The 27212-nt window shown below is 36.3% G+C and overlaps 9 protein-coding genes across 9 annotated transcripts; 4 read left to right on the top strand and 5 right to left on the bottom strand.

Annotated features, from left to right (window-relative positions):
* The first annotated feature begins 1268 nt into the window (after positions 1 to 1268).
* LOC133845013 (uncharacterized) lies at positions 1269 to 3304 on the top strand. Its single transcript, XM_062279324.1, has 5 exons — positions 1269 to 1478; positions 1540 to 1747; positions 1807 to 1993; positions 2053 to 2169; positions 2225 to 3304. Exons 1-5 carry the CDS (start codon positions 1338 to 1340, stop codon positions 3186 to 3188), a joined length of 1617 nt encoding a protein of 538 aa, XP_062135308.1. The 5' UTR covers positions 1269 to 1337; the 3' UTR covers positions 3189 to 3304.
* Positions 3305 to 3982: 678 nt separating this feature from the next.
* Positions 3983 to 5933, top strand: LOC133843441 (uncharacterized). The gene is made up of 5 exons (XM_062276997.1): positions 3983 to 4166; positions 4225 to 4432; positions 4505 to 4691; positions 4747 to 4860; positions 4920 to 5933. Exons 1-5 carry the CDS (start codon positions 4026 to 4028, stop codon positions 5860 to 5862), a joined length of 1593 nt encoding a protein of 530 aa, XP_062132981.1. The 5' UTR covers positions 3983 to 4025; the 3' UTR covers positions 5863 to 5933.
* Positions 5934 to 7825: 1892 nt separating this feature from the next.
* On the top strand, positions 7826 to 9792 carry LOC133843440 (uncharacterized). The gene is made up of 5 exons (XM_062276995.1): positions 7826 to 8004; positions 8063 to 8270; positions 8334 to 8520; positions 8582 to 8695; positions 8753 to 9792. The coding sequence occupies exons 1-5, from the start codon at positions 7864 to 7866 to the stop codon at positions 9693 to 9695; spliced, it is 1593 nt and encodes a 530-aa protein (XP_062132979.1). The 5' UTR covers positions 7826 to 7863; the 3' UTR covers positions 9696 to 9792.
* A 2051-nt stretch (positions 9793 to 11843) lies between these two features.
* On the top strand, positions 11844 to 13826 carry LOC133843442 (uncharacterized). Its single transcript, XM_062276998.1, has 5 exons — positions 11844 to 12022; positions 12081 to 12288; positions 12347 to 12533; positions 12589 to 12702; positions 12764 to 13826. Exons 1-5 carry the CDS (start codon positions 11882 to 11884, stop codon positions 13704 to 13706), a joined length of 1593 nt encoding a protein of 530 aa, XP_062132982.1. The 5' UTR covers positions 11844 to 11881; the 3' UTR covers positions 13707 to 13826.
* Positions 13827 to 13986: 160 nt separating this feature from the next.
* Positions 13987 to 17304, bottom strand: LOC133843443 (uncharacterized). Its single transcript, XM_062276999.1, has 2 exons — positions 15489 to 17304; positions 13987 to 15424 (listed from the first exon to the last, which is right to left on the bottom strand). Exons 1-2 carry the CDS (start codon positions 15940 to 15942, stop codon positions 14352 to 14354), a joined length of 1527 nt encoding a protein of 508 aa, XP_062132983.1. The 5' UTR covers positions 15943 to 17304; the 3' UTR covers positions 13987 to 14351.
* Positions 17305 to 18874: 1570 nt separating this feature from the next.
* LOC133844258 (endocuticle structural glycoprotein SgAbd-2) lies at positions 18875 to 20466 on the bottom strand. The gene is made up of 2 exons (XM_062278170.1): positions 20037 to 20466; positions 18875 to 19658 (listed from the first exon to the last, which is right to left on the bottom strand). The coding sequence occupies exons 1-2, from the start codon at positions 20046 to 20048 to the stop codon at positions 19092 to 19094; spliced, it is 579 nt and encodes a 192-aa protein (XP_062134154.1). The 5' UTR covers positions 20049 to 20466; the 3' UTR covers positions 18875 to 19091.
* A 2062-nt stretch (positions 20467 to 22528) lies between these two features.
* On the bottom strand, positions 22529 to 23226 carry LOC133846244 (uncharacterized). The gene is made up of 2 exons (XM_062281076.1): positions 22903 to 23226; positions 22529 to 22844 (listed from the first exon to the last, which is right to left on the bottom strand). Exons 1-2 carry the CDS (start codon positions 23167 to 23169, stop codon positions 22680 to 22682), a joined length of 432 nt encoding a protein of 143 aa, XP_062137060.1. The 5' UTR covers positions 23170 to 23226; the 3' UTR covers positions 22529 to 22679.
* A 593-nt stretch (positions 23227 to 23819) lies between these two features.
* LOC133845654 (uncharacterized) lies at positions 23820 to 24491 on the bottom strand. Its single transcript, XM_062280161.1, has 2 exons — positions 24042 to 24491; positions 23820 to 23984 (listed from the first exon to the last, which is right to left on the bottom strand). The coding sequence occupies exons 1-2, from the start codon at positions 24231 to 24233 to the stop codon at positions 23820 to 23822; spliced, it is 357 nt and encodes a 118-aa protein (XP_062136145.1). The 5' UTR covers positions 24234 to 24491.
* A 1220-nt stretch (positions 24492 to 25711) lies between these two features.
* On the bottom strand, positions 25712 to 26634 carry LOC133840174 (uncharacterized). The gene is made up of 3 exons (XM_062271861.1): positions 26567 to 26634; positions 26182 to 26502; positions 25712 to 26006 (listed from the first exon to the last, which is right to left on the bottom strand). The coding sequence occupies exons 1-3, from the start codon at positions 26624 to 26626 to the stop codon at positions 25839 to 25841; spliced, it is 549 nt and encodes a 182-aa protein (XP_062127845.1). The 5' UTR covers positions 26627 to 26634; the 3' UTR covers positions 25712 to 25838.
* Positions 26635 to 27212: the final 578 nt, after the last annotated feature.

The raw sequence follows: 27212 nt of genomic DNA, 5'->3' as shown, positions 1-27212 counted from the left end.
TAAATCAATAAATAATATTACATTTATATGTGCTAAATAAATTTGTAGAAATATTTAGAGACACAATAAATAAAAAGAAAATGAACAACTGAGAATATCTATGTATTTTTACTTCCAATGTTATTCAATTGCAAATATAAGCCTTTAATATTGTCAGTAGACGAGCAATCATAAGCAACTGTATAAGACTTTGTTGGATGTCTTATACTTTATGTCTTATACACGGCAGCTTTAGTTATGCGCAAACCAACGATATTGGCAAAAAGCTTTGCTAAAGCTTTTGAAGAGCATCGTTTTCTTGCTTGCGGTTACTTGCCGTTACATTTCGATTGTGGAACGTAACGTGCGTAGTACGAATTTCTTACTTAAAGTTTTAAAAAGTTAGTTTAGTTTCTTACTGCATAATATATGATGAATGATATTCATTGTATATACGTTTTGCGAATTAATTGTCAATAATTGATGGTGGTGGACGCCTCACAGAATAGCGTATTCAATAACTTATTAGCAAAAGAGTAAAGTTTTTAGCAAGCGCCTAAAAAATGCTAAAGCTTGGCAAATATATTTATTAAATTTTGTTTTTAATGAATGCATAATTTATATACTTGTAGACATTAAAATTTAATTAATTTGGTGGACTTTATCTGGGATTTGCCCACATACTTATATATTTATATTAGGCGTATTAATAATATAAACACAGCACACGTGTTAATGACAAAGCAACAATATGCAAAAATCCAAACACTTAAGATAAGATAATGAATATATGACGTTGGCTTGGTTAAGGAAAATCAGTTCTAATCTTTAAACTACTTTCCGAGCGAACTGATATGAAATTGTATCTTTCGACCAATAATCAGTTTAAACTCGTATACATTACTTTGTACTTAGTACTCATTAAAAACTTTAAAAGGGTTCTTATGACGTTGCCTCAATTAATTGTAAACTGCATAGAACTTCTTGTTCAGTTATAAAAATTAAAATCTGAAATGAATTCTAATTATAATTCTGCAAATTAAATAGAATTAACTAAGGTTGTTGTTAATAAATGTTTTTAAGCTTGTTTAAAACAGGGTATTTTGCAGTCATCTCACGTTTTCTATATGTCAAATTATGATTAACCGATTATGATATTAGGCGGTTGGTAGCTAAGTTCGTGATTGATAAGATGGCAGAAGTGTTAACCTTCAACGGAAGGCATAAATAGATTTACAACTACAAATCACGAAGTACATTGTCATTATAAATATACTGGCGATAGAGTTTGATATTTCACAAGTCACAACACCTTATGAGTGTAAAGAAGTCAGTTTAGAAACAGTCGGACTACCAATATGGCAGCATTACCAACAACCTTCGATCCCAAGGATAACACCTGGGCTGGTGCAAAAATTAGCTCCTTGTACAACTATGACACATCTGTGGGCAGGATTATATTCAGTACCATGAAAAATTGGCCAAAAAATGTTATACAGGTGAGTCATGCCCCTGATAGGAATTTTCAATGCAGTTTTACAATTTTGTAATAATGTGCAGATCAACGATGTTGACGGAGTTACGCTGACAAATGCTCAGGCACTTACTTGGGCTATTCGCATTGCACAACACCTGAAGAAGAGAGGATTAAATAATACAGATGTGATTGGCATTTTGGCTAAAAACACTACTTATCTGCTGCCATTGGGTGTTGCTTGTCTATTGAACACCACACCGTTCCATGCTGTCAATCCAATGCTTGACGAGGGTATGTCCAACCTTTAATCGCACTTATTTCAAATCACGGAATTTGATTAAATATTGCAGATACCATCAAGTATATTTATAATATTACCAAGCCAAAGCTCATTTTTTGCGATGGACTCGAGTATGAGAAGATTAAATCTGCTACAAGAGCTTGGCAACCAGAAATATTCACCTTGATCGATCATATTGATAATGTGCCTAGGATAGAGTCCTTGCTGGATCCCACACCTACAGAAATGTTCTATATGTGCGTAATAAGTGCAAATTTAATTAATTATAAGTTGTAATTTAATGTGCAAATTCTAGACCAGAACCTCTGAAACTTGGCGGTGATCAAACTGTTGCAATTTTGTGTTCATCTGGCACAACAGGATTACCGAAAGCTGTCTGCATGTCGAATCATATCCTTATTCAGGATAATATGTAAGATATGAGATTTGAGATTTAGTTTCTTTTAATTAACAACCAAATATTGCAGGCTAGTCAGCAGTGAATCGATCGTATTTACTTCAAGTTCCTTGGATTGGATTACCGGCCTATGGGGCTTTTCCTTCAGCACTCTTTTCGGCTGCACTCGGATCATAACGAACAAACCCTTCTCTCCGGAATACTTTGTGGAGTTGGTGAAGAAATACAAAATCAACTACGTGGTTGTACCTCCGAGGCATCTCTCCGCCTTGATCACTTGTCCTGCTGCCACCACAGAGGCGCTTTCCTCTATTCGTATGCTCAGCTATGGTGGAGGTTTAGTTTCCCTCACAACACTCCAGCGTGCTCAGGAGATATGTAAGACTGCCATGCTGAATTCAGGTTACGCCATGACAGAGGTGGGCGGTATTACGGGAAATATTGGAATTAGCAATAATAATGCGGCAGGCAGACTATTGCCGGGCGTTAAGATTCAAATAGTCGATGAGGATGGCAAAAGATTGGGTTACAATCAGGTCGGCGAAATATATGTGCATACTGGACATGGATGGAATGGATACTATGGCAATCCAGTCGAGTCGCAGAAGATGCATGACTATAAGGGCTGGTTCCACACAGGTGATTTGGGATATTTTGACAATCAGAACTATCTTTACATTGTGGATCGCAAGAAGGAGATTATGAAGTATCAAGGTATGCACTATTGGCCCACGGAAATAGAGCATGTCATTGTAGAGCTGCCCGAGGTGCAGGACGTCTGCGTCGTGGGTATCTACGATGAGAGACAAGGAGATGCGGCTGGTGCTTTGGTAGTGAAGCGCAGTGGATGTAATATAAGTGAAAAGGCGATCATTGACCATGTCGCCAAGAGATTGAAAGGTGTGCAGATGCAGCTTCATGCCGGAGTTCGCTTCACGGATAAATTGCCAGCCAACGTGAATGGAAAGACTTTACGAAGGATAGCACGGGAGCAGTTTACCTCCCAAAATGGGGTAAAAAAAAATAATTCTTAGTTTCTAGTAGAATAATTCTGTCCAAATAAGCTTGTAAACTCAAAACCGATAACAAAAAAAAGAAAAAACCCTATAAAGGCAAATACTGCGTTTCATTTCCGAATTGAAGTCCATAAATTCAAATAAAAGTAATCTGCTGTATCATAAAAAAGGCAGCAAGATATTTACATCCACATATGTTGGGGCTTCACAACTTGCTATAATTAATATATGATTAATCACTGTGAATGCAAAACAATGATTTCGAAGAAGAAATCTAATCTATGGATACTCATAACGTCAGCAAGAAAGTATGATCTAATAGAGAATGCTGGTCTACATGATACTCTGCAATTCTAACTCAAAAATTTAATACAATCCAAACTTTAGATAATACGTAATTTTCAATTGTATATTGATTAAATAGTGCTATTTAGTTATTAATACCCACTACTACTGAACTACTTCAACTTTTGATTTCTTTTAACAAATCTCAAGGGTTATACAATAGATAAAGAAACCTAACTATCAAGCGAAAAGTCAAAGGCACAGGGGATCTTGAAGTTGTTCCCTAAAGTGTGCCAATAGTCGATTATAATTGAAAATAATGATTAGCCGAATCTGAAGCAAAGACGTAAGTAGAATGATAAGATGCACCAGGTGCTAGTAATTTAGTGAATGAATTAGGATAAGAATTAAAATAAGAATTAAAATCCCAATTATAAATAGATATTTATTGAATAGTCTGGGCATACAATTTGATAAGACAAATTGCACTGAACATCTTCACTATAAATACAAAAGTATCTGGGTTCGATAAATCATTCGCACTGAGAAGTTAGTAGCTTCGTTTCCAATATGGCACAATTTCCCACAACCTACAATAAGGATAATAATACCTGGAGTGGTATGCAACGTTCTTTGATGTACAACCAGGACATGTCTGTCGGTAGAATCATATTTAATATCATGAGGAACTGGCCCAAAAATGTGTGTCAGGTGAGTAGAATATCTATTAAGAATTTAGAGCTTGTGATATAATATTCCACAATAATAGATAAATGATGAAGATGGCGTAACATTAACAAACGGTGAAGCCATAACTTGGGCCATAAGAATTGCACAACACTTGAAAAAGAAAGAACTTAATAGCAAGGATGTGATTGGAATAATGTGTACACATTCCACTTATCTTATGTCCTTGGGTATCGCGTGTCTAATGAACACAACAAAGTTTCATGCTGTGAATCCAATTGCGGATAAAGGTAAGACTAATCAATAATAATTCGCCTCACTTAGTATATTAAATAATTTGAATATATTAAATTAATTTATAGATACTATACAATATGCATTTGGAATAACCAAACCGAAGCTAATCTTCTGTGATGGACTCCATTATGAAAAATTCCGTTCTGCAACTTCAGAATGGAATCCAGAGATTATTACAATAACAGGAACCATTAAGGATGTTCCCAATATTGAATCATTGCTAGAACCTACAACCACAGAAAAGTTCTATCAGTGAGTAAATACTTTGTTTTATAAAATCTTTATGTAATCGCCATATCATTTGTAGGCCTGAATCTATCGAGAATGGAGATCAAATCGTGGCGATTCTATGTTCATCTGGCACAACAGGTTTACCAAAAGCTGTCTGCATTTCGAATAGTAGTCTTATAATGGTTGATATGTAAGTTAGCTAGTCTTTTATCTTATAAAATTTATTTTAATCATTATTTCAAATTCCAGGTTGACTACTAGTGAATCGATTATCTATGTGCCCAGTTCATTGGATTGGATTACAGGCGTTTGGGGTTTTCTTCTCAGCACAGTTGCCGGCTGCACACGCATTATATCTAACAAGTCTTTTAACCCGGAGCATTTTGTCAATCTGGTTCAGAATTACCAGATCAACTATGTTATCTTGCCGCCCAGACATTTGGCCGCTTTAATCACTTGTCCTGTTGCCACCCCAGAGGCTCTTGCTTCTATTCGAATGCTCAGCTATGGTGGCGGTTTAGTGAGCTTAACAACTCTTAAGAAAACTCAGGAGATATGCAAGAATGCCGTCTTCAATTCAGCTTATGCAATGACCGAAGTGGGAGCCATAACGGGTAACGTTGGAATTACAAACAATACAGCAGCCGGAAGACTTTTGCCGGGTATTCAAATTCGAATCGTAGATGAGGATGGCAAGAGACTTGGCCACGATCAGGTTGGTGAGATCTTCGTGCACACTGGACAAACCTGGAATGGTTACTATGACAATCCGGTGGAAACGGAGCGCATGCAGGACTCTGAGGGTTGGTTCCACACTGGCGACTTGGGATACTTTGATGACAAGAACTTCCTCTACATTGTGGATCGCAAGAAGGAGGTCATGAAGTACCAAGGTCTACACTATTGGCCAACGGAAATCGAGAATGTGATTTTAAACCTACCCGAAGTGCAGGACGTGTGTGTGGTGGGCATCTACGATGAAAGACAAGGAGATGCTGCAGGTGCTTTGGTGGTAAAGCGAAAGGGATGTGAGATAAGTGAAAAGACGATCATTGATCATGTGGCCAATAAGTTGAATGGTCTGCAGAAGCAACTACACGCTGGAGTTCGCTTTACTGATAAGCTGCCCACCAATTTTAATGGCAAGATACCAAGAAAAGCAGCACGTGATGAATTTGTTTCCAAAAAATAAAAGCAGATATTGGCTAATCGTAATTTAAGAACTGCTAAATTAGATTAAGAAATAAACATACTTACATGTGACCTTAAAATTTTATGTTTTGATACTCATACCAGAGATAGAGCCATAATTTTGGACAGCACTTTTTATACCAGTTACCCATAGGGTAGAAGGGTATTATAACATTGTGCGACATAGATCTCAGAGACTTTAAGAGACAGAGATATAATTTTCGATCGTTCTTGTTATGTTTACAAGATCAAGTTTATTTAAAATTTATACCACGCCTACTTCCGCCTCCGAAAATCAACAAAAATGTAACTATAGTCTTAATGGTTCCTGATTTGGTTGCGATCATATTAAAATTGTCGAAGTTATTCAAGAAATATTTTTGCACGAGTCTCAGTTTCTTTGGCTGACAATCAGGTATAATTTGCACTCTATGGTATATTCCGAATGTAGTACTATATGAATATACCAAATATAGCCTTCGGTATATTTGAAGTATTTTTCGTTATATTAATTTGGCTTATATGACGAATATTGCTGCATTGTTATGCTTTTATTTTAAATGGGTAGGGGGGTATTTCACAGTCGAGCATACTCGACTGTAGCTTTTTTGCTTGTTATTATTGTATGTTAAGAATCCGATAAAATTCTTAAAAAAAGTTCAATACAAAATCGGATGTTGCAGTCGGGTATTGCTTGAATATAGTACTATATCGATATACCAATAATAATTTTCGGTATATTTTAATATGTTTGGGTATTAATTTGGTATTGGTATATTGGTATATATTGGTATACTAAATATTTCTCACTTGGTTTTAAATAGAACAAAAAATTTTAAACAAAATTATTCCCATAGTTATCTGAAAAGGTTGAAAGAAATTTGTATTATGTGAATTATAGTTGACCTCAAAATAGCATAATTATAACTATTTTAAAATGACGTATTTCAAGTGACGTATTTGAGTGTTTCAAAAATTATTCACACATAGTAGATATTGTGTTTGATTAATGGATTATGAACATGTCAATATTAATATTCAACAAGTTAGAAAGCTACAGTCCACTGTCGAGGAAAAGAAGGCAAAAGCCATTTTATTGGTACAAATTTGTATATTAAGATATCTATTGAATACTAAAATATACTAAGAGATACATTTCATAAATCGATATAAGACTACATTAAAAATATACTATAGAGTACAAAATATATCATACTATCCGTATGAACACCTGGATTTTTTTTGATAATAACTGTTATTGTTGCAATCAGATCTAATTTGTTTTAGATTTTTTTTCACGCCTACAGGTGCTAAACCCACTTGCTAATCAGAAATATTTTGTACTTGTAAATGCGTGTGGATGTAACCTTATGCAAGAGTTTATTTCTTATAAAATAAGCTTGTAAACTCACATACCATCATATAAAATCACATCCTGAATTTGATGCCTGAATAAAAATTCATATGTTTATCTCTTTGGTCGATGGTTCGAAATTAGAGGTGGTGTATATTTCGCAAATGGCTCGCTGGGTATTTACATATCGTATAATTTTTCCATATTTAATATTGGAAGAAATCTAATCTATGGATATTCATAACGTCAGCAAGATAGTATTTTTTAATAAAGAATGACGACCTACAAGATACTCTGCAATGCACTCTGCATATCTAATATAAATTATTTAACTAATACTCAAGAGTGTAGGGTATCTTATATTCCCATTGGACTAGACAGTTGATTATATTTAAAATAATGACTAACCGAATGTAGAGTAAAGATTTAAGTAGAATGATAAGCTGCACCAGATGTTAGCCATTTGGTGAATGAATTTAACTTAAGATAACAATAAAAATCCCATTTATAAATAAAAAATAGAAATAGGCTGGATATATGATAAATTGTAGTGACCACTTTTACTATAAATACGCAAGACTCAGAGTTAAAAATATCATAAACAATTCAATCTTGACATAGTAAGAAGTGAGTAGTCTACACTCTAAAATGGCAGCATTTCCCACCACCTACAATAAGGATGATAATACCTGGAGTGGTATGCAACGTTCTTTGATGTACAACCAAGACATGTCTGTGGGTAGAATCATATTCAATATAATGAGAAACTGGCCCAAAAATGTGTGTCAGGTGAGTAAAATATCTATTAAGAATTTAGAGCTTGTGATACAATAATCCTCAACTATAGATCAATGATGAAGATGGTATAACCTTAACTAATGGTCAAGCCATTACTTGGGCCATAAGAATTGCACAACACTTGAAGAATAAAGGACTGAATAGCCAGGATGTGATTGGAATATTGGGGACAAATTCCACTTATCTTATGCCTTTGGGTGTCGCGTGTCTAATGAACACTACAAAGTTTCATGCTGTGAATCCAATTGCAGATAAAGGTAAGATTAATCATTAATACTTCTCCCCATTTATATATAATATTAAAGGATCTCAATTTATAGATACTATACAATATACATTTGGAATAACCCAACCGAAGCTAATCTTCTGTGATGGACTCCACTATGAAAAAATCCGTTCTGCAACTCAAGAATGGAATCCAGAAATAATTACATTAACCGGGAACATTAAGGATGTTCCCAATATTGAATCTTTGCTAGAGCCTACAACCACAGAAAAGTTTTATCAGTGAGTAAAAGGAATAGAAGGTAGAAGTAAGTTCCTTATATAATTCCTCTATAATTTGTAGGCCTGAATCTATCGAGAATGGTGATCAAACAGTAGCGATTCTTTGCTCCTCTGGCACAACAGGTTTACCAAAAGCCGTCTGCATTTCAAATAGTAGTCTCATAATGATTGATATGTAAGCTAACCAGTCTCTTAGTATCGCAATGTTCTAAATCATTTATTTAAATTCCAGGTTGACTACCAGTGAATCGATTATCTATTTGCCCAGTTCATTGGATTGGGTTACAGGCGTCTGGGGTTTTCTTCTTAGCACAGTCGCTGGCTGCACACGTATCATATCGAACAAGGCTTTTAGTCCTGAACACTTTGTAAATCTGGTTAAGACTTACCAGATAAACTATGTTATATTGCCGCCCAGACATCTAGCCGCCTTGATCACATGTCCTGATGCAACCCCGGAGGCTCTTTCGCCTATAAAAATGCTCAGCTATGGTGGCGGGTTAGTGAGCTTAACAACGCTGAAGAGAACGCAGGAAATCTGTAAGAACGCCGTGTTCAACTCAGCCTACGCCATGACCGAAGTTGGAGTCATAACGGGTAATGTGGGGATTATAAATAGTACTGCAGCCGGTAGACTTATGCCGGGTATACAAATCCGCATCGTTGATGAAGATGGCAAGAGACTTAAACAAAATCAGGTTGGTGAGATCTTCGTGCACACTGGACAAACCTGGAATGGTTACTACGGCAATCCGGTGGAAACGGAGCGTATGCAGGACTCTGAAGGTTGGTTCCACACTGGCGACTTGGGATACTTTGATGACAAGAACTTCCTCTACATTGTGGATCGCAAGAAGGAGGTCTTAAAATACCAAGGTCTACACTATTGGCCAACGGAAATCGAGAATGTGATTTTAAACCTACCAGAGGTGCAGGACGTGTGTGTGGTGGGCATCTACGATGAAAGACAAGGAGATGCTGCAGGGGCTTTGGTTGTGAAGCGAAAGGGATGTGAGATAAGTGAAAAGGCGATCATTGATCATGTGGCCAAGAGGTTGAATGGTCTGCAGAAACAACTATATGCTGGAGTTTGCTTTACGGATAAACTGCCCTCCAACCACAATGGTAAAATTCTAAGGAAAGCAGCACGTGATAAATTTGTTTCCAAGAAATAAAAGCAGATATTGGCTAATCGTAATTTAAGAACTGCTAAATTAGATTAAGAAATAAATATATTTATATGCGACCTTAAAGTTTTATGAAGAAAATTTTTGTTTTGATACTAATACCAGAGATAGAGCCTTAAGATTCGACAGCACTTTTTATACCCTCTACCCATTGCATAGAAAAGTATTGAAATTTTGAGCCTACAGGAAATGTATGTTATATGCAAAAGGTATAATCAGCGTCAAATGCCTAGATGATAGAGCTAAGTCCGTCTGTGTGTCTGTCCGTATAGATACTTAGATCTCAGAGACTATAAGAGATAGAGCCATAATTAATATTGGTATACCAATTATAGCCTTTTTTAAATATTGTGGTTATTTGGTATATTTGAAGAACAATACCGCAATGTTTTGCTTTTATTTACAATCTGTAGCGAGTATCTTACAATCGAGCATACTCTATTATATATTTCTTACTTGGTTTTAAATAGAATAAACATTTTTAAACAATAAGATTCCCATACTTGTCTGAAAAGGTTGAAAGAAATTTCTATTATGTGAATTATAGTTGACCCCAAAATAGAATAATTATAACTATATTAATATGACGTATTTCAAGTGACGTATTTGAGTGTTTCAAAAGTTATTCACACATAGTAGATATTGTGTCTTATTTTCTGATAATCTAATAAATACATATGTAGATGATAAAAAAAAACTATGGAAAAATACCAATTTGGTATTTCCCGACGCAAAAGATTCATGACCAACCGTAAGCTACAGTAAAAGTGTCTCGCTCGCTCTATTTTAAATTACTCTTTCTCGTTTTGAGTAAAAAAATAAAACAAGAATATAAAACTTAACAAACACACGAGTTTTTATATAATTGTAATATATCTGGGAGGTTTTTTTACAACACAAACTGAGTTAAGCTAGTTGATAAACAAATTTATTTTTTCTGAAACTGTTATTTTAGATTTATAAATTCATATTTGTACCTACTCTCTTCTATTTATATGAAATAATTGATTATGAACCTGTCAATATTAATATTCAACAAGTTAGAAAGCTACAGTCGAGTGTCGAGCAAAAGGGGATGAAAGACATTTTATTGGTAAAAACTTGTATATTAAGATATTTACTGAATACTAAAATATACTAAATTTTTTAAATCGATATAATGCTACATTCACAATATACTTTAGAGTACAAAATATTATATATCATATTGTCCGTATGAACACCTGTTTTTTTTTTAATAGCAACTGTTATTGTTGCACTCAGATAAGATTGTTTCTCGCCTACAGGTGCTAAAACCAATTGGTAAACTGAAATATTTCGTACTCGTAAATGCACGTGGATGTAACTTCATACAGGAGTTTAATTCTTTTCAATTAAGCTTGTAAAATCACATACCATCATATAAAATCACATCTTGTATTTGATGCCTGAATAAAGATGCACCTACGTACATATGTTTATCTCTTTGGTGGATGGCTCGAAATTACAGGTGGTGCTTATTTCGCAAATGGTTCGCAGGGTATTCACATATCATATCAATTTTGCATATTTAATATATGAGTAATCATTGTAAAAGAAAGCAATGCTTTCCAAAAATAAATCTAATCTATGGATATTCATAATATCAGCATGAAAGTATTTTTAGTAAAGAATGACGACCTACATCACCAACTCTGCAATGCACGTTTAAGTATTGGGAGTTAAGGGTACAGATAATGAGCAATTTTTAATTCTATAATAATGAAATATGTAACTTAACATATTTAGTTATCCACGACGCCAAAGAACAATTTCCTTCTTTGCTGTTTTATCTCGTTAAAATTTCTCATGGGCTATACAAATGATAATAAATATATTATTTAACTAATAGTTAATGGCGTAGGGTATCTCGTAGGCATTTCCATTGGACTAGACAGTTGATTATATTTAAAATAATGAGTAGAGTAAAATTTTAAGTAGAGTGATAAGCTGCACCCGATGTTAGCCATTTGGTGAATGAATTTAAATTAAGATAAGAACAAAAAATCCCATTTATAAATAGAAAATAAAAATAGGCTGGATATATGATAAATTTTAGCGACCACTTTCACTATAAATACGCAAGACTCAGAGTTTAATATATCATAAACAATTCAATCTTGACATAGTAAGAAGTGAGTAGTCTACTTTCTAAAATGGCAGCATTTCCCACCACCTACAATAAGGATAATAATACCTGGAGTGGTATGCAACGTTCTTTAATGTACAACCAAGACATGTCTGTGGGTAGAATCATATTCAATATAATGAGAAACTGGCCCAAAAATGTGTGTCAGGTGAGTAAAATATCTTTTAAGAATTTAGAGCTTGTGATACAATAATCCTCAACTATAGATCAATGATGAAGATGGTATAACCTTAACTAATGGTCAAGCCATTACTTGGGCCATAAGAATTGCACAACACTTGAAGAATAAAGGACTGAATAGCCAGGATGTGATTGGAATATTGGCGACAAACTCCACTTATCTTATGCCTTTGGGTGTCGCGTGTCTAATGAACACTACAAAGTTTCATGCTGTGAATTCAATTGCAGATAAAGGTAATATTAATCATTAATACTTCGCCTCACTTATGTATTGAAACACCTCAATTTATAGATACTATACAATATGCATTCGGAATAACCAAACCGAAGTTAATCTTCTGTGATGGACTCCACTATGAAAAAATCCGTTCTGCAACTCAAGAATGGAATCCAGAGATTATTACAATAACCGGGAACATTAAGGATGTTCCCAATATTGAATCATTGCTAGAACCTACAACCTCAGAAAAGTTCTACCAGTGAGTAAATACTTTGTTTTATAAAATCTTTTTGTAATCGCCATATCATTTGTAGGCCTGAATCTATTCATAATGGAGATCAAACCGTGGCGATTCTTTGCTCCTCTGGCACAACAGGTTTACCAAAAGCCGTCTGTATTTCGAATAGTAATCTCTCAATGATCGATACGTAAGCTAACCAATCTCTAACCAGTTTCGTAATATTTCTAAATCATTTATTTAAATTCCAGGTTCACTACCAGTGAATCGATTATCTATTTTCCGAGTTCATTGGATTGGATGACAGGTGTCTGGGGTTTTCTGCTTAGCACAGTCGCTGGCTGCACACGCATCATATCGAACAAGGCTTTTAGTCCCGAATATTTTGTAAAACTGATTCAGAATTATCAGATCAACTACGTTGTATTGCCTCCCAGTCATCTAGCTGCCTTAATCACTTGTCCTGATGCAACCCCGGAGGCTCTTTCACCTATAAAAATGTTTAGTTATGGTGGCGGGTCAGTGAGCTTAACAACGCTAAAGAGAGCGCAGGAGATCTGTAACAACGCCGTGTTCAATACAGGCTACGGCATGACTGAAGTTGGAGTCATAACGGGGAATGTGGGGATTATAAATAGCACTGCAGCCGGTAGACTTATGCCGGGTATTCAAATCCGCATCGTCGATGAAGATGGCAAGACACTTAAGCACAATCAGGTTGGTGAGATCTTCGTGCACACTGGACAAAAGTGGAATGGTTACTACGGCAATCCGGTGGAAACGGAGCGCATGCAGGACTCTGAAGGTTGGTTCCACACTGGCGACTTGGGATACTTTGATGACAAGAACTTCCTCTACATTGTGGATCGCAAGAAGGAGGTCTTAAAGTACCAAGGACTACACTATTGGCCCACAGAAATCGAGAATGTGATTTTAAACCTACCCGAAGTGCAGGACGTGTGTGTGGTAGGGATCTACGACGAAAGACAAGGAGATGCTGCAGGTGCTTTGGTGGTGAAGCGAAAGGGATGTGAGATAAGTGAAAAGGCGATCATTGATCATGTGGCCAATAAGTTGAATGGTCTGCAGAAACAACTCTATGCTGGAGTTTGCTTTACGGATAAACTGCCCTCCAACCACAACGGTAAAATTCTAAGGAAAGCAGCACGTGATGAATTTGTTGCCTGCATGTAAAAGCAGCGAATGTTTGTGAATTTAAATTTAGGAACCTCTTAATTAAGCTAAGAAATAAATAATTGATATGTAACATGCATTTGATGGGACATAATTGCTCTTATTTTTATACCCGCTACCCATAGTAGGGTAGTATTTTGATAGTGTTATCAAAAACCAAATAAAGTCATCAATTTTTATTTTCTTTTATATAAACATGAAATTGTTGATTCTTCTGAACTTCCATGATTTCCTCAACTTACTGAAGTGCTTATCTGTCTGTTATTAAAAGTATATAAATTGTGAGTCTCATGTTCTGTGAATCAATTTTTGTTATCAACTAAATTTACTTTGTCACTATATACGAGATTAAGTTAGTTGATAAATATATGTTTACAACTAGAACTTATGGGGTGTTTATTGATAACTCTAAATCTCTGATAATCAGCAGACGTTCCTAGACTGCTATTTTGAAAAGGTTCAACATTGGAAATTGTGCTGCCGACTTATTAAAGAGAAATAATTGAAAGCAAATCTGTCATCCATCAATATTTAATAATACTCATATTCAAGTTTGATTTTGCTTTAATTGTTTAAATAAGTAGTTTTCTAATTACAAGTAGCCCCTGAGTTGAACTTAAGCTAAGTGCCATCGCTCTAATTAGTCTAAAAACGCGTCAATATGCTGCTCCCAATAATTAGAAGTAGTGCCAAGAAATTGTACCGAGAACTTGCCCCAGCTGTTATTGCTGGCTGTGGCTCCTCCGCAGGCAGAGATGTCCCATTGGTGTGACGCTCTTGTTCCTGTTCCAGTTCCAATTCTGGATGCTGTTGCCGCTTAATGGTGCCCGTTCTGACCTCTACCTTGGGCAGTGGGAAGCAATAGACACGTTCCACTTCGACCAGTAGCGGAGTGGCACTCTCCGAGGCTGTTTCAGTTACTGTGAGCGGCACACAAATGGTTGGCTCCTCGAGGGAATTGCGATCCTCGTAGGGAATTCCCACACGCGTTATATTGAGTGGCAGGTGGGGAATCAAAGTCTCCGGCACACTCAGTTCACTGTGCATTTGAGAGGAACTTAAACTATCCTCATAGTACTTGTAATCGTCGTGATCCACCACGTCATTGTCGATGCGATCAATGCTATCGATGTTGTCCACACGATCGATGCTGATGCCAGAATCCGTGTAAGTTCGGGGCGTGCTGCTTGGCGAGGCATCCAGAAAATCGGTGGGCCAATTGAGTGCAATCGTGGTGGACTCCACTCTTTGAGTGGGTTGCTGTGTGGCTGGTTCTGTGCTGCGTACTCTGCTGATAGTTGAACTTAGAGCTGCTCCTGGAACCGGTTGTGTGCTCTCGTAGCTGTGAGTGGGATAGGGATAAGGCAATGGCATCCAGTTGTCCTCGGTCGTGTGTGTGGCCTGACGTCGGGCGGTTGTCGTCTCTATCGATTCATTGATCTGCTTTGCCATTGCTTTCAATATCGGATCCGATGCATTCAAGTGGATGACCTCAAAGGAAGTCTGCGATTCAGTTTGTGGCGGATATTGCGGCTTTGGCTGCAGCTTTGACTCTTTGAAGCCATTTGGCATTGGTGGACGCCAGCGTCGATGTCCAGAATTCTGTGCTCGCTCGTAGCTATCCTGGTGTGCATAGGGATTTTGATAGCCTCCAGCTGCTGTACGTTGCTCTGACTGAGCTTCCAACTCCTCATTAGACACGTCACGTCTGTCCATGGCTGTAAATCGAAGCAGACGCTGTAGAAGCATGCTTGAGAAATCTCTAGGAATTTCGTTACTTACCCTCCGCTGGCATGCCCATAAGCATAGCCTCTAGACGTCCATAGACACGCTGCTTTGGCTGCGTGTCCTCCTCCTGTGGCTGCAGTGGATGCTCAGGCTTCCAGTTGCCATACACCACTGACTCCTGCACACCTCCCTCCTCGTTGGGCGACGGCAAGGACAGAGGCACACTCGCAGTGCTGCTGCTGGTGATCTGCTCCCGCAGCAAAGGAATATGGGCGTGGACCGTGGATGTAGCAGGCATTGGTGCTAGAGCAGCTCCATAAGTGGGCCAATTCATTGGCCCAACTGGCGCTAGCGGTGGTGGTTGCAAGTCCGCAATACGTATACGACCCCTTGGACGAGGCACCTGCAGCTGCTGTGCCTCTGGCTCATCCTGGGCGAGCACCAGCTGACAACCAAAGGCAAAGAGTTGCCACAACAAGATGAAGAGAAGTCGCTGCTTGCTGGCCATAGTCAAATTGGCACAAAAAATGTCTTTGAAATTTTGTTTTGGCAAAAAAGTTCGTCGCAGTTCGTTTCAGTTTCGATTTCTATTCACAGAAATGATGTGCCACTTTTGAAGAGTCTCTTCTTGTTGTTGTTATTAGTTTTTTATTTGTATCTTCAGTTCACAGTTAGCTGCTTGGTTTTATTGTTTCATTTCGGTTTTGTTGGGCAGCAGCTCACACAACAACAGCAATTCTCATTGTTCTCAAATTCCACTTGCCCATCGATATTCGCAATCATCCAAGTTGAATGCTCGCAGCGAATTGTTGTTGTTGTTGTTATTATTTTTGTTTGCTTCTCGAACAGTTTTCGAATTTTCAAGTTCGCGTTTTCTTCTTTCGCTTTACGTACGATTTGTGGTCTAAACGCGGCGGCTTCTAAACGGCAACTGATGTTGGCCAAATCAATTTGCGGCCGCTTCAGCTTCAGCTTCAGTTCCAGCTTAAACTTCCACTTCCATGCCACATTCATTGACTGGTTGCTTCAACGGCTGCTGCTCGAAAAATAAAAATACAACAAGAACTTAATAGTGGAAGCAACAAATATGATGGAGAAGCATTCTTAATCACAGCTATAGAAATTTTTTCTTTTGTTCAGTTTTCGCTTAATTATGCGCAAGAGCGTTAAAATTTAATGGCGAATAAACATTTCTTCGTTGCTTTGGCTGCTGCTGCTTTGGTGAAAATGCAGCACATATGATTTATTTGTTGTGGTTGTTGTTCTTGTTGTTGTTGTTAATGACGTTGGAAATATTACAAACACTTGAGCACATAATCTTAAAATCTTGTAAGATACGTAGGTATATCTCTCTATTAATATTTATGCAAATTACTTTGTGCCACAACAAAAGATTTTGCTTGTTTATTTTGGCACCGTTTATGAGAATGCTTGTTCTCCGCTCGACTCCAGCTCAACACAATTCATAAATATCTCTAAAGCTGTTGATGACTGTCGCTGAGGGCAAAACTTTTCACCAAATTGATTGGTTCAACGTGTGTAACGGTAAAACAGTTGTAGGCCGAATGCTCAAACGGGCAGAGCGTATAAGCCACACAGTCTACGGTGGCTATAACACTTGGCATGTGCCAATGAAAGTTACTGGATTACTCATTTACTTACTTACTTACTTACTTGCTATGTACTCTTACACATTCTAGAAGAAATCAGCAGACAGTGATAAGCTTAATGCGTTTTTGTTTATGCTGACCCTAGAAAGTATTTCTCAGAATTCCAAATAAATTTAATTGGAGCTACGAGGTTGAATATTACTTTTCATTTTCAAATAGAGTAATAATATTTTTTAGATTTTAAATTAAACCATGAAGTGGTGTACCACCTCAATATTCTATATTTTAGAACTTGAATTGAACTAAACCTTCAAGTTTGTATAAATTCGATATTAGCTTTGATTATTAAATAAAAACATATTTTTATCTAGAATTTCAATTGATCTCAACTTTAAAGTGTTTTTAGAAGTTTTCATTTTGAAATAAAGAAATAATATTTTATAGAATACATATAAAAATAATTTACCAACTCTATATTCTATATTCTTGAATTTAAATTGAACTTAACTTTAATGTTTTTTCTCCATTCAATATTAGTTTTCATTTTCAAATAAAGAAATAATATTTTCTAGAATTTAAATTGAACTTAACTTTAAAGTGGCTTACCAACTTATTAGTTGTTTTTATTTTGAAATAAGTAAATCAAATTTCCAATTAAAATTGAGCTTAAACTTTTTAAGCAACTCTCTAAATGTTTTCATTTTTAATTAAAGATATAATGTTTTTACGAATTTAGGTTTACGTTTAAAGTTGTTTATCAATTCAATAGTAATCAACCAATAGTAATTTCCAAATGAGAAATACTATTTTCTAGAATTTCACATTAACCTTAATGATATATAATATATCGACACACTATTGCTTGTCATTTTCTAGTAAAGAAATAATATTATACAGAATATGAATTCAACTTTAAGGTTATTTATCAACCCATATTAGTATATATTTTCCAGAAAAGAAATAATATTTTCCAGAATTTAAGTTGATCTTTAACGTTGTTTATCAATTCAATATAAGTTTTCACTTTCAAATTAAGAGATTGTATTTACCAGAATTTATTTTGAACTTTAAAGTTATTTATTAGTTGTGATTTTAAGTTTTACTTTTTAAGTGTTTTATCATATCATAAGTTTTCATTTTCCGAAAAAATTAATATTTTCTAGAATATAAACTCAATTTTAAAGTTGTTGATCAACTCAAACCGCTTCAAAAGTCCTAGCTGAAAAACTGAAAGTTAAAGTTTGCCCAGAGCATTTATGTTAAGGAGCACTTCAGTTACATGGATGTAACACTTTGCAAAATCGAAACCAAGTCAAAACGTCAAGAGAGAGAAAAGCTGTCATAATTATGCAAGAGCCGGTCTGACGGGGCTGTCGAAAAGTCTGCGAGGCATATGGAAAATCGATGCTGAGAAAATGTGAATTATTCGTGAAAAAACTGGCAAACTTATAATTCATGGAATTGAATTAACAAATGTGCACACAGCACACATGAGGTAATTGAAGCTGTGAAAAAATAAAATTAAAATAAAAACAAAAAATAATAACAAAAGCCATTGCGCATTGTCACGTTTTGTGAGCATTAAAGTAGATGGGATAGAGGGAGTCATGGGGAGGAAGGGAAACTATTGTAAGTGGTGGAAACATATGGAAATGGAAAAGCGTTGAATAATGTTTGCTTAGGGTCACATATGTGTGTGTATGTGTGTGTGTGTTTGGCATGACGGAAACTTTGCTTTTCCGCTTTTATTCAAAAGTTGGTTTCTTTTATTTGTTTTCTGCTGTTGTTGTTTCGCTTGCAACAAAACTTTCACGATCGTTAATATAAATATTTGTGCTGAAGTATTTTGATTAGTTTTTTTTTTTTTGATTTATGTGTTACGTGCGAATTTCCAGGAATATGTTAATTTCAATTTGCATTTGATATCAGAAATCACAGTCTTTCTTTCGCATCAATTTGGAAGAATTCTCGAATTATGTGCAGCACTTGATTTCCTGGTTGAGGTTTAGGTTCTACGGCGCTCTCTCTCTCTCTATTGGTGCACTCTCTATTGGTTCTCTAGCAGGCCAATGTATTGACCATTCTGATTGGCAACTCGTCGCTCCTCGAGTTTCTTGGCAAAAGCAGGATCGTTCTTGGCCCGCTGCTCCAATCGCTCCTGCTGCAGCTTAATGCCCGCATAGATTTGATCAAGTCCCTTCTGAATCTCCTCCGGTATGGCGGGTGGTGTGGGTATGTGATCCCCGGTGGCACGGAAGCCATTCTCATCGGCTGTGTACTGCACATTGACCAGAGTACCCTCTGGAGATTGATACGAATATTGTCCATGCTGGACAAGCACTCCATTCGGATTGGTCTCGAAGTCCTTGAGGAAGCCCGTCTCCTCGTGCACAATATTGTTGCCCGTCTCGTATTCGGTCTTGTAGCTGCCATCCTCGCTCTGCTCCTTGTTGTACTTCAGAATGGGAATCCAGGTGCTGGTCTCGCGAGGATCCTCATGACGGTGATCTGGCTTCTCGTCGCGTGGAATGTTATTCGCATTGAGGTGTGCATGATGCTGATGCTGGTGCTGATGCTGGGCGTGGCACGACAAAGCGAGCAGCGAGATGAGTATCTGGGAATTGAAATTGGTATGAAATTTAAAAGATTTTAAAGATGAGATGGATTCATTTTTGTAAGAGGGAAATTTTCTAAAAAGTTTTAATTGCACTTAAAAGTAAAACTGGGTTTCAAAATAACTCGATTTCTTTTTTAATTTTTGGGTATATATATTTTTTTTAATTATTTTTAAATAGGATTTGTGACATGTTCATTTTTCTTTTTTTTTTTTTTTTACAATATGATTTCTGTTCTCTATTTATATATTCTTATTTTTTGAATATATTTTAATATTATAAATTTATAATTTATATTCTTTTATTTATTTTATCTAGATCTTGCAGTACAACACTTGTCTAGACTTTAGCTTTAATCGATCGAGTGATTAACTTACAAGCACTTTCATTTTATGTAATGTTGATAGATTGTTCACTTGCGAACTTGTGTTGTAATTGTCATTCACAGTTTACAGTTTGCGATGTGCCACTTGATCACTCTGCCTTAAGTTGCAGTTGCAGTTGCAGTTGAAGTTGCAGAAGTTGCGCGATTGCTCCGTTGCCCGTTTGGCTGTGGTAAGTGAAAGCTGCAACGGATCGAACTGTGCAGCGGCGGCCCTATTTAAGAGCTTTATATAGTAGTCGCGGCTTCGACTACGACTACGACTACGACTTTGTCTCCTGCGCTCGCAGCTTGCAGATCGTAGTTCGCAGCACGAACCCACACTAACACGACTATTGGCCACAGATACAGATACAGATACATTGCTTGCGAGTAGTTGCAATTGCCATAAGCGTAGATGCTGCTTTTAGCCAAGCTTTTTGCTCGGCATCTCAGCGAGGTTCAAAATGCTATAATGAAAATTGATTCAACTCAATTTAAGCTATTAATTGGGCTACATACATATTTATCTATATCTATGGTAAATATGATAGAATTCATATTTCTGTATAAGTTTATTTCATTGTATCATCAGCTTTGTTTTCTTATACTCGTATACTTATGGGGTCGTATAATAGTCGGCCTTACCATACCTTGCATACATTAGATATGGTAATAGGCACAGTAAAAGTCTGCGCATTGTCTGCGTCTGTCCGGTCGTTCATCTTCGTAATGCCGTTATTTAGAAATAAGCCAGAACGAGTTTTTCTGCAAGCTTCGTCGCCGTCGTCGACGTCGTCGTTGTCTTTGCCAAAATGCAGCCGAACATGTAATACATCGCTCTCTGTCTCTCTCTTTCGTTCACTCTCTCTCTCTGTGTTTGTGCTTGCTCTCAATGTAGCGGGTCTCTCGCTCGAGTGGCGAAGATGCCAAAAGAGAGAAGAGAAGATGTTGCTGCTGCTGCTGTTGCTGCTTTGAATTCTTGTAATTGCAGCAGCGCTTATTTACGGGAGTGGTTTAAGGGGAGTAACGTTGATCAGGGCGTGCAAAAGGAGAGAGAGAGGGGAGAGGGAGCTGGAGGTAGGACAGTGACATACAATGTATGTGTGGCACAGACTGAAATGAAAATTGTTGTAAGACTCGTGCAGCGTTGTTGCATGTTGTTGTTGTTTTTTTTCGTTTTCACATTTGTTTATTTGGTTCGCGATGTTGCAGATGAGGCAAGACGATAATTGAGTTCAAAACGGCATCGGCAATGGCTCTTGGCAAATGTTAATTAGTTGTGGAAAATGGGTCAATCTGTGTCTACTGTGCGTGTGTGTGTGTGTGTGCTACGTATTTATTCGTATCATGCAGAAACGATTATGCCGCTTACTTGTCAATTTCTGGCCAAACGAGATAAACAAAAAACAAATAAATTTTGATGCCACCGAATCGAGAATCACTTGCAACACACTTAGTAGCAACATTGTGCACCATAAGTTGAACAACCGCGCAGGCCGGTAAGAGAGCAACACCGACATAAAAAAAACCTGGTCAAGTGTTGCCGCTGCCAACGACAGCCACAGCAGCGACAGCGACGCCAACAACTACGATAACAACTACGACAACAACTAAGGCAACAACTTTTTTTTTGGGACAGGCCGCCTTCACAGGCACACCCCCAAGCAAATTGTTGTGCCGTCTTCTTCGTCTGTCGCCCACCCAAAACTCACAGCTCACCAAGCCGGGTTTCAAGCTGAGCTGTCGCCATTGTTGTTGCTGTCAGCATTGCTGTTGTGAGGTGAGTCACCAGTATCAGTCAGCGGCAATTGTGCAATTTTCACAAGTTGTTCGACCGACTCAATGAAAACGAAAGCTGGCAAGGTTAGCTTCAGCTTCAGCTCCAGCAGATCCTCACACTCCACACTCAGCCGACTCACACACTGACCCACATGATGATTACACAGTAGTTGTTGTTGGCCATTGAAAATGTCAAATGATTGCCGGGCTGATTGGATTCTTAGTTCACATTTGGTGTAGGTTTCATCGCTGTGTGGTTGGTTGTGTTCTTAGCTCGTGCGGCATTTGACATTTAAACACTGGAGACTGGAGACTGCAGCCAAATAGCTGGAGACTGCATTTTTAAAGGCCGAGCGCATATAGAAGACACCACAACGAATGGAGAGTGCGGAGTGGAGACTGCAGACTTCAGAGTTCAGATTGCAGACTGGTTTACAAAAGTCCGAGGGGCTGCTAACGGCGCAGCGAGGCAATAAATTTTGCGGCAATTTCAAGTGTCATGATGTTGTGAAATTTGTTGTCAGTTAGCTGGCATCTTGAGCTTGAATCGTAAATAATGCTCTAGTAATGGATGGAGATGTCCGTTGTCTGCCGTCAGTAGTCTGTTTTGTGTTGATCGGCAATCAACGCCACTTGATAGACAGACCACGTATCGGGGCATCGTAATTGCCATTTCTAACAGGCATATTCTTAAAGAGATTCTCTTTGATCCGATCGAAGCACCGAATGATATCATCATCTGCACTGATTTTGAATGCAAAACTACGAGTAATTCCATATAATCATTTTTTATATCACTTACAGTTCAAGTTTGTTGACCGAACGAAAGCAAAAAGAAAAGAACACAAAAGTATATTGAACTGATTTGCAAATATATTCATTTTCCTTTCCACTTGATAAAATCTACAGCACGTCCGATCGAAGTGATGTTCAACAGCCAATCAACATCGGATACAATATTTAGTTGAACTTGAAAATCATTTGTTGGCAAAAAGGGCGGTAAATTTCCCCCTAGGTCGATGTTCCGAAAGTAATACGATCCCTGAAAACATCTTTGGAAATATAATCGAACTTTATTTGCGATTCCATATGGAACTAACCTTTGTAAGAGGACACTTTTTGGGGGCATTGGAGTTCGCTAATATGATTTTATACGCAATATTAAAGAACCTGTTGCCCTGTGATTCCTTGAAGAATTTGCACAAATCCACACTTAAATTGAGAATCCTATTAAAATAATTCGACGGCGGTCGAGCAATGAGTAATGCAAATGTTACATTCTGCTTCCTTATATCATCCTTGAGACTAAAATTTGCATATAACAGCGATCTCTCCGGCTCGATAATGATGCAATCCATTGAGTTCATTAGTTTTGTATTTGAAACGCAGTTAAAGGATTTCCAATGCACAGCCAGGCGTTGTGTGAATACCTGAAAAATATTCGCATATTGTTCAAATTGATATTCTAATAATGATGTCATTAATATACTTTGTTAACAGAATAGACATTTGGGAATAGCAGAGCAAAAATATAAAGTTTAATCATATTTGCTGTTTCTTAGCTGGCACGCAAACAATAACTAAAATTTTTTAAAAATGCCGAATATTTGCTTTAATTTTCAGTATAATAAGATCTCGAAATTATAAATAATAATGTAAATTATTGAAATTGCTAAGCATCAATAAACATTTTTAATCTGGCGTATAAAACAATCAATACAATTATGTATATAATTAAACCAAAGATAATTTTCTATAATAACAACTGAAGTGCAACTGAAAGTTGAACTGCATTTAAAAATGAAATTTTTTTTAGAAATTGCCAATTCTAACAGGCATATTCTTACAGAGATTCTCTTTGATCCGATCGGAGTACCGAATGATATCATCATCTGCACTGATTTTGAATGCAAAACTACGAGTGAATCCATATAATCATTTTATTTTATATCACTTACACGAACGAAAGCAAAAAGAAAAGAACACAAAAGTATATTGAACTGATTTGCAAATATATTCATTTTCCCTTCGACTTGATAAAATCTAAAGCACGTCCGAACAATGTCATGTTCAAAATCCAATCAACATCGGATTCAATATTTAGTTGAACTTGAAAATCATTGGCAGGCAAAAAGGGCGGTAAACTTCCACCTAGGTCGATGTTCCGAAAGTAATACGATCCCTGAAAATATGTGTGGATGTAAATCAAACTTCATTTGGAATTCCATGTGAAAGTAACCTTTATGAAAGGACACTTTTTGGGAGCGTTGGAGTCCGCGAAGATAATTTTATACGCAATTTTAAAGAACCTGTTGCCATGCGATTCCTTGGAGAACTTGCAAATATCTACATTTAAATTGACAATCCTATGAAAATCATTTGCCGGCGGTCGAGCAATAAGTAATGCAAAGGGCACATTCAGTTTCCTCATATCAGTATTGATGCTCACATTTGCATTTAAAAGTGATCTCTCCGGCTCGATAATGATGCAATTTATTGAGTCGATTAGTTTTGTATTTGGAATGCAACTAAAGGAATTCCATCGCACAGCCAGACGTTGTGTTGATGCCTGTTAAATATTCATCATATTATTTACGCTATTCTAAAAAAGAAGTCACAAAATATACCTCGATAGCAAACAACACAATTGGCAATAGTAGAACAAAAATATTTAGTTTATTCATATTTGCTGTTTTTCAGTTGGCTAGCAAATAATAACTAAATTTGTTTTAAACGGCCGAAAGTTTGCGTTTATTTTCAGTATAATCAGATCTCGACATTATAAATAATGATGTAAATTATTGAAATTGCTAAACATTTGTAATCTGGCGTATAAAACAATCAATACAATTATATAATTACCCCAAAGAGATTTTTCTATAATAACAACAGAAGTGCAACTATAAATCGAACTGAATTCAAATATGAAATTTTTTGGAAATTCAAGGTTTTTATTTTCTGATTTCTTTAACTGTGATTATTTACCATTTCTACTGATCTCTTTCAAACGTCCACTAAGTGAAATATTTAATATCGAGTGCTTGGGTAAAAAATAATTGAACTCTACTTGAAAATCGGTCTGGGGTAAAAATGGTGGCACATTTGCTCCAATGTTCATATTGCGAAAGTAGTAGAAACCCTGGAAAATAAAGAGGTATGTTTGTTCATTAAAAAATTGGGAGGAATAAAATTCAAACCTTTGCTTGTGGACACTTGTGGGGTAAATTACTGTCTTTCATCATGCTGCGATAGGCAATAGTTAAGAATTTGTTTCGCTTTGTAGATGTGTAAAACTTGCAAACATCGATATTCAGGTCCATGATCGTATGAAATTCATTTGTGGGTGGGCGTGGCAGTCGCAATAAGAAGCTCGCATTGAGTTGCGGAAACTCGCGATTATATTTAAATTCAGCAGTTATAATCGATCTGTCTGATCCTTCAATGCTGCACCTATTGGATTCTACAATCTCAGGGTTAACCGCACACTTGAAGGATTCCCAATACACGATCAATCTTTGCGAGGGCTGCGGAATGATTTCAGCTTATGTAAGTATCTGATAGATATTAAAGTATAAATCGGATGCTTACCTTGCTGGCAGAAGAAACTATCGCGATTAGTAGAACTAGAATATATAACATTTCCATGTTGTTATTCACTCGCTTGGAAATCGAACAATGACTTAATGCTGGAGGTTATTCAATTTCGCCTAAACAAATTTAGTAATTGTTTTTTAATTGCTTTGTCCGCATTCTCTACATATAATTAAGGTAGCGATCGTATATAAATTATCTAAACCAAGCAGAACAATGACATTAACATTTATTGAAAATGTGTTTGAAGTTAATTGGAAAACTCTGCACATAAAGTGATTAATATAATATTTAATAATTATGAAGATCTGAGGAAAAAAAAGATGCAGCCATCAAGCTGTATTTTCTAATGTAATATTTAGTATGACAAAATTATTCAGTTTTCGGCAAATTACAATTTATATTTTATTGCATTTATGTGAATTGAGTGCTAATTTGTAAGCACTTAAGGCTTCTTTTTGTGCTTGGTAGTATATGCCAGACGTCCAACAAGAGTCACATTCAAAATTGGAGTTTTAAACAAATAGAAATCCAGTGTGATTTTGATGGGATTTCTTGGCAAAAACGCTGGAATATTATCTGCAATGCTCATGTTGCGGTAGTAGTAGAAACCCTACAAATATAATATAGATATAATAATATAATTATTTAAAATATAATTTAAATATAATAAATGCGAATAAAATAAATTTACTTTAAATATAAAAAAATAGAATATGTATAGGAATAATTAAAAATAAAATATATTAATTAAATTAATTTAAAAATAATAATAAACATTAACTTACCTTTCGCTGTGGACATCCTTTAGGCATATTGCTAATCCGTGTCATGCTTTTGTAGGCGGGGCCAATAAAGTTCTTGTTCTTATACGATCCTCGAAAGAACTCGCAAATGTCAATCTCCGTTTCAAAGTGCTTGGTGAATTCATTAAACGGCGGTTGAGGTAAATGCAATGCAAAGGTAGCATTATAATGCTTAAAATCGCGATTGTATTCTATTTCGGCAGTCAGTAGATTTTTATCAGGTTCAATGATGATGCATCTATGGGATGGGATGATGTCTGGATTTATCACACAGTCGAATGTCTTCCATACAATCACTAGCTTCTGTTAAACCAAATAATCTTCGCTTTAATCAATGAATGATATTCACAAAGGATTCAGAACTCACCTTGGCCAAGGAAGCTGCTATTAGAAGCTGCAGCAGAGTTAATCTACAAATGTTGTTCATTCTGCGGATGTTTGGTAAACTGTGTCGCTCGTTTGGTTCGCACCATGATTAAATATTGAAACCCGAGCTCAACGCAAATTTTTGTTATTGATTTTTAAGTGCTGCGATAGAAATTTTTGTGTGGCTTGTGTCTAGCCTAATTATCGTTGTTTTATGGAAATTTTTATGCACGCATAATGTTGTAAATTGGATGGTAAAGATTTGTCTGCAACATGTTATACGAATATATCAAATATATATATAACATCTCCTACATTTAATAGCATTTATTCTAGAAATAATATCTATAGCACATTTTGCTTTAGATCTTTAAGCATTTAAAGCCTTTCACACGTATTTAGATTATTTTAAAGTGGTTTGGTCTATTTATTTAATTAGATATTGGATCTGTGCAATTAAAATTCTTAAGTTACATTTCTAATTGATTTTCCAACTAGTTTATTAATATTTGTTGAATTCTCCAACACATAAAACATTGTATTCTAAGTAATAATATGTTTAAGATGCTTAAACCTTATAACAAATTCAAATTTTTGTTATGTTTTTGGAATACCATTTAATAGAAGATTGGATATAAACATACAGT

This window comes from Drosophila sulfurigaster, chromosome 3, assembly GCF_023558435.1.
Source record: "Drosophila sulfurigaster albostrigata strain 15112-1811.04 chromosome 3, ASM2355843v2, whole genome shotgun sequence".
Taxonomy (NCBI): domain Eukaryota; kingdom Metazoa; phylum Arthropoda; class Insecta; order Diptera; family Drosophilidae; genus Drosophila; species Drosophila sulfurigaster.
Note: the sequence above shows the minus strand (reverse complement) of the source record. Positions and strands in the feature narration are given on the sequence as shown.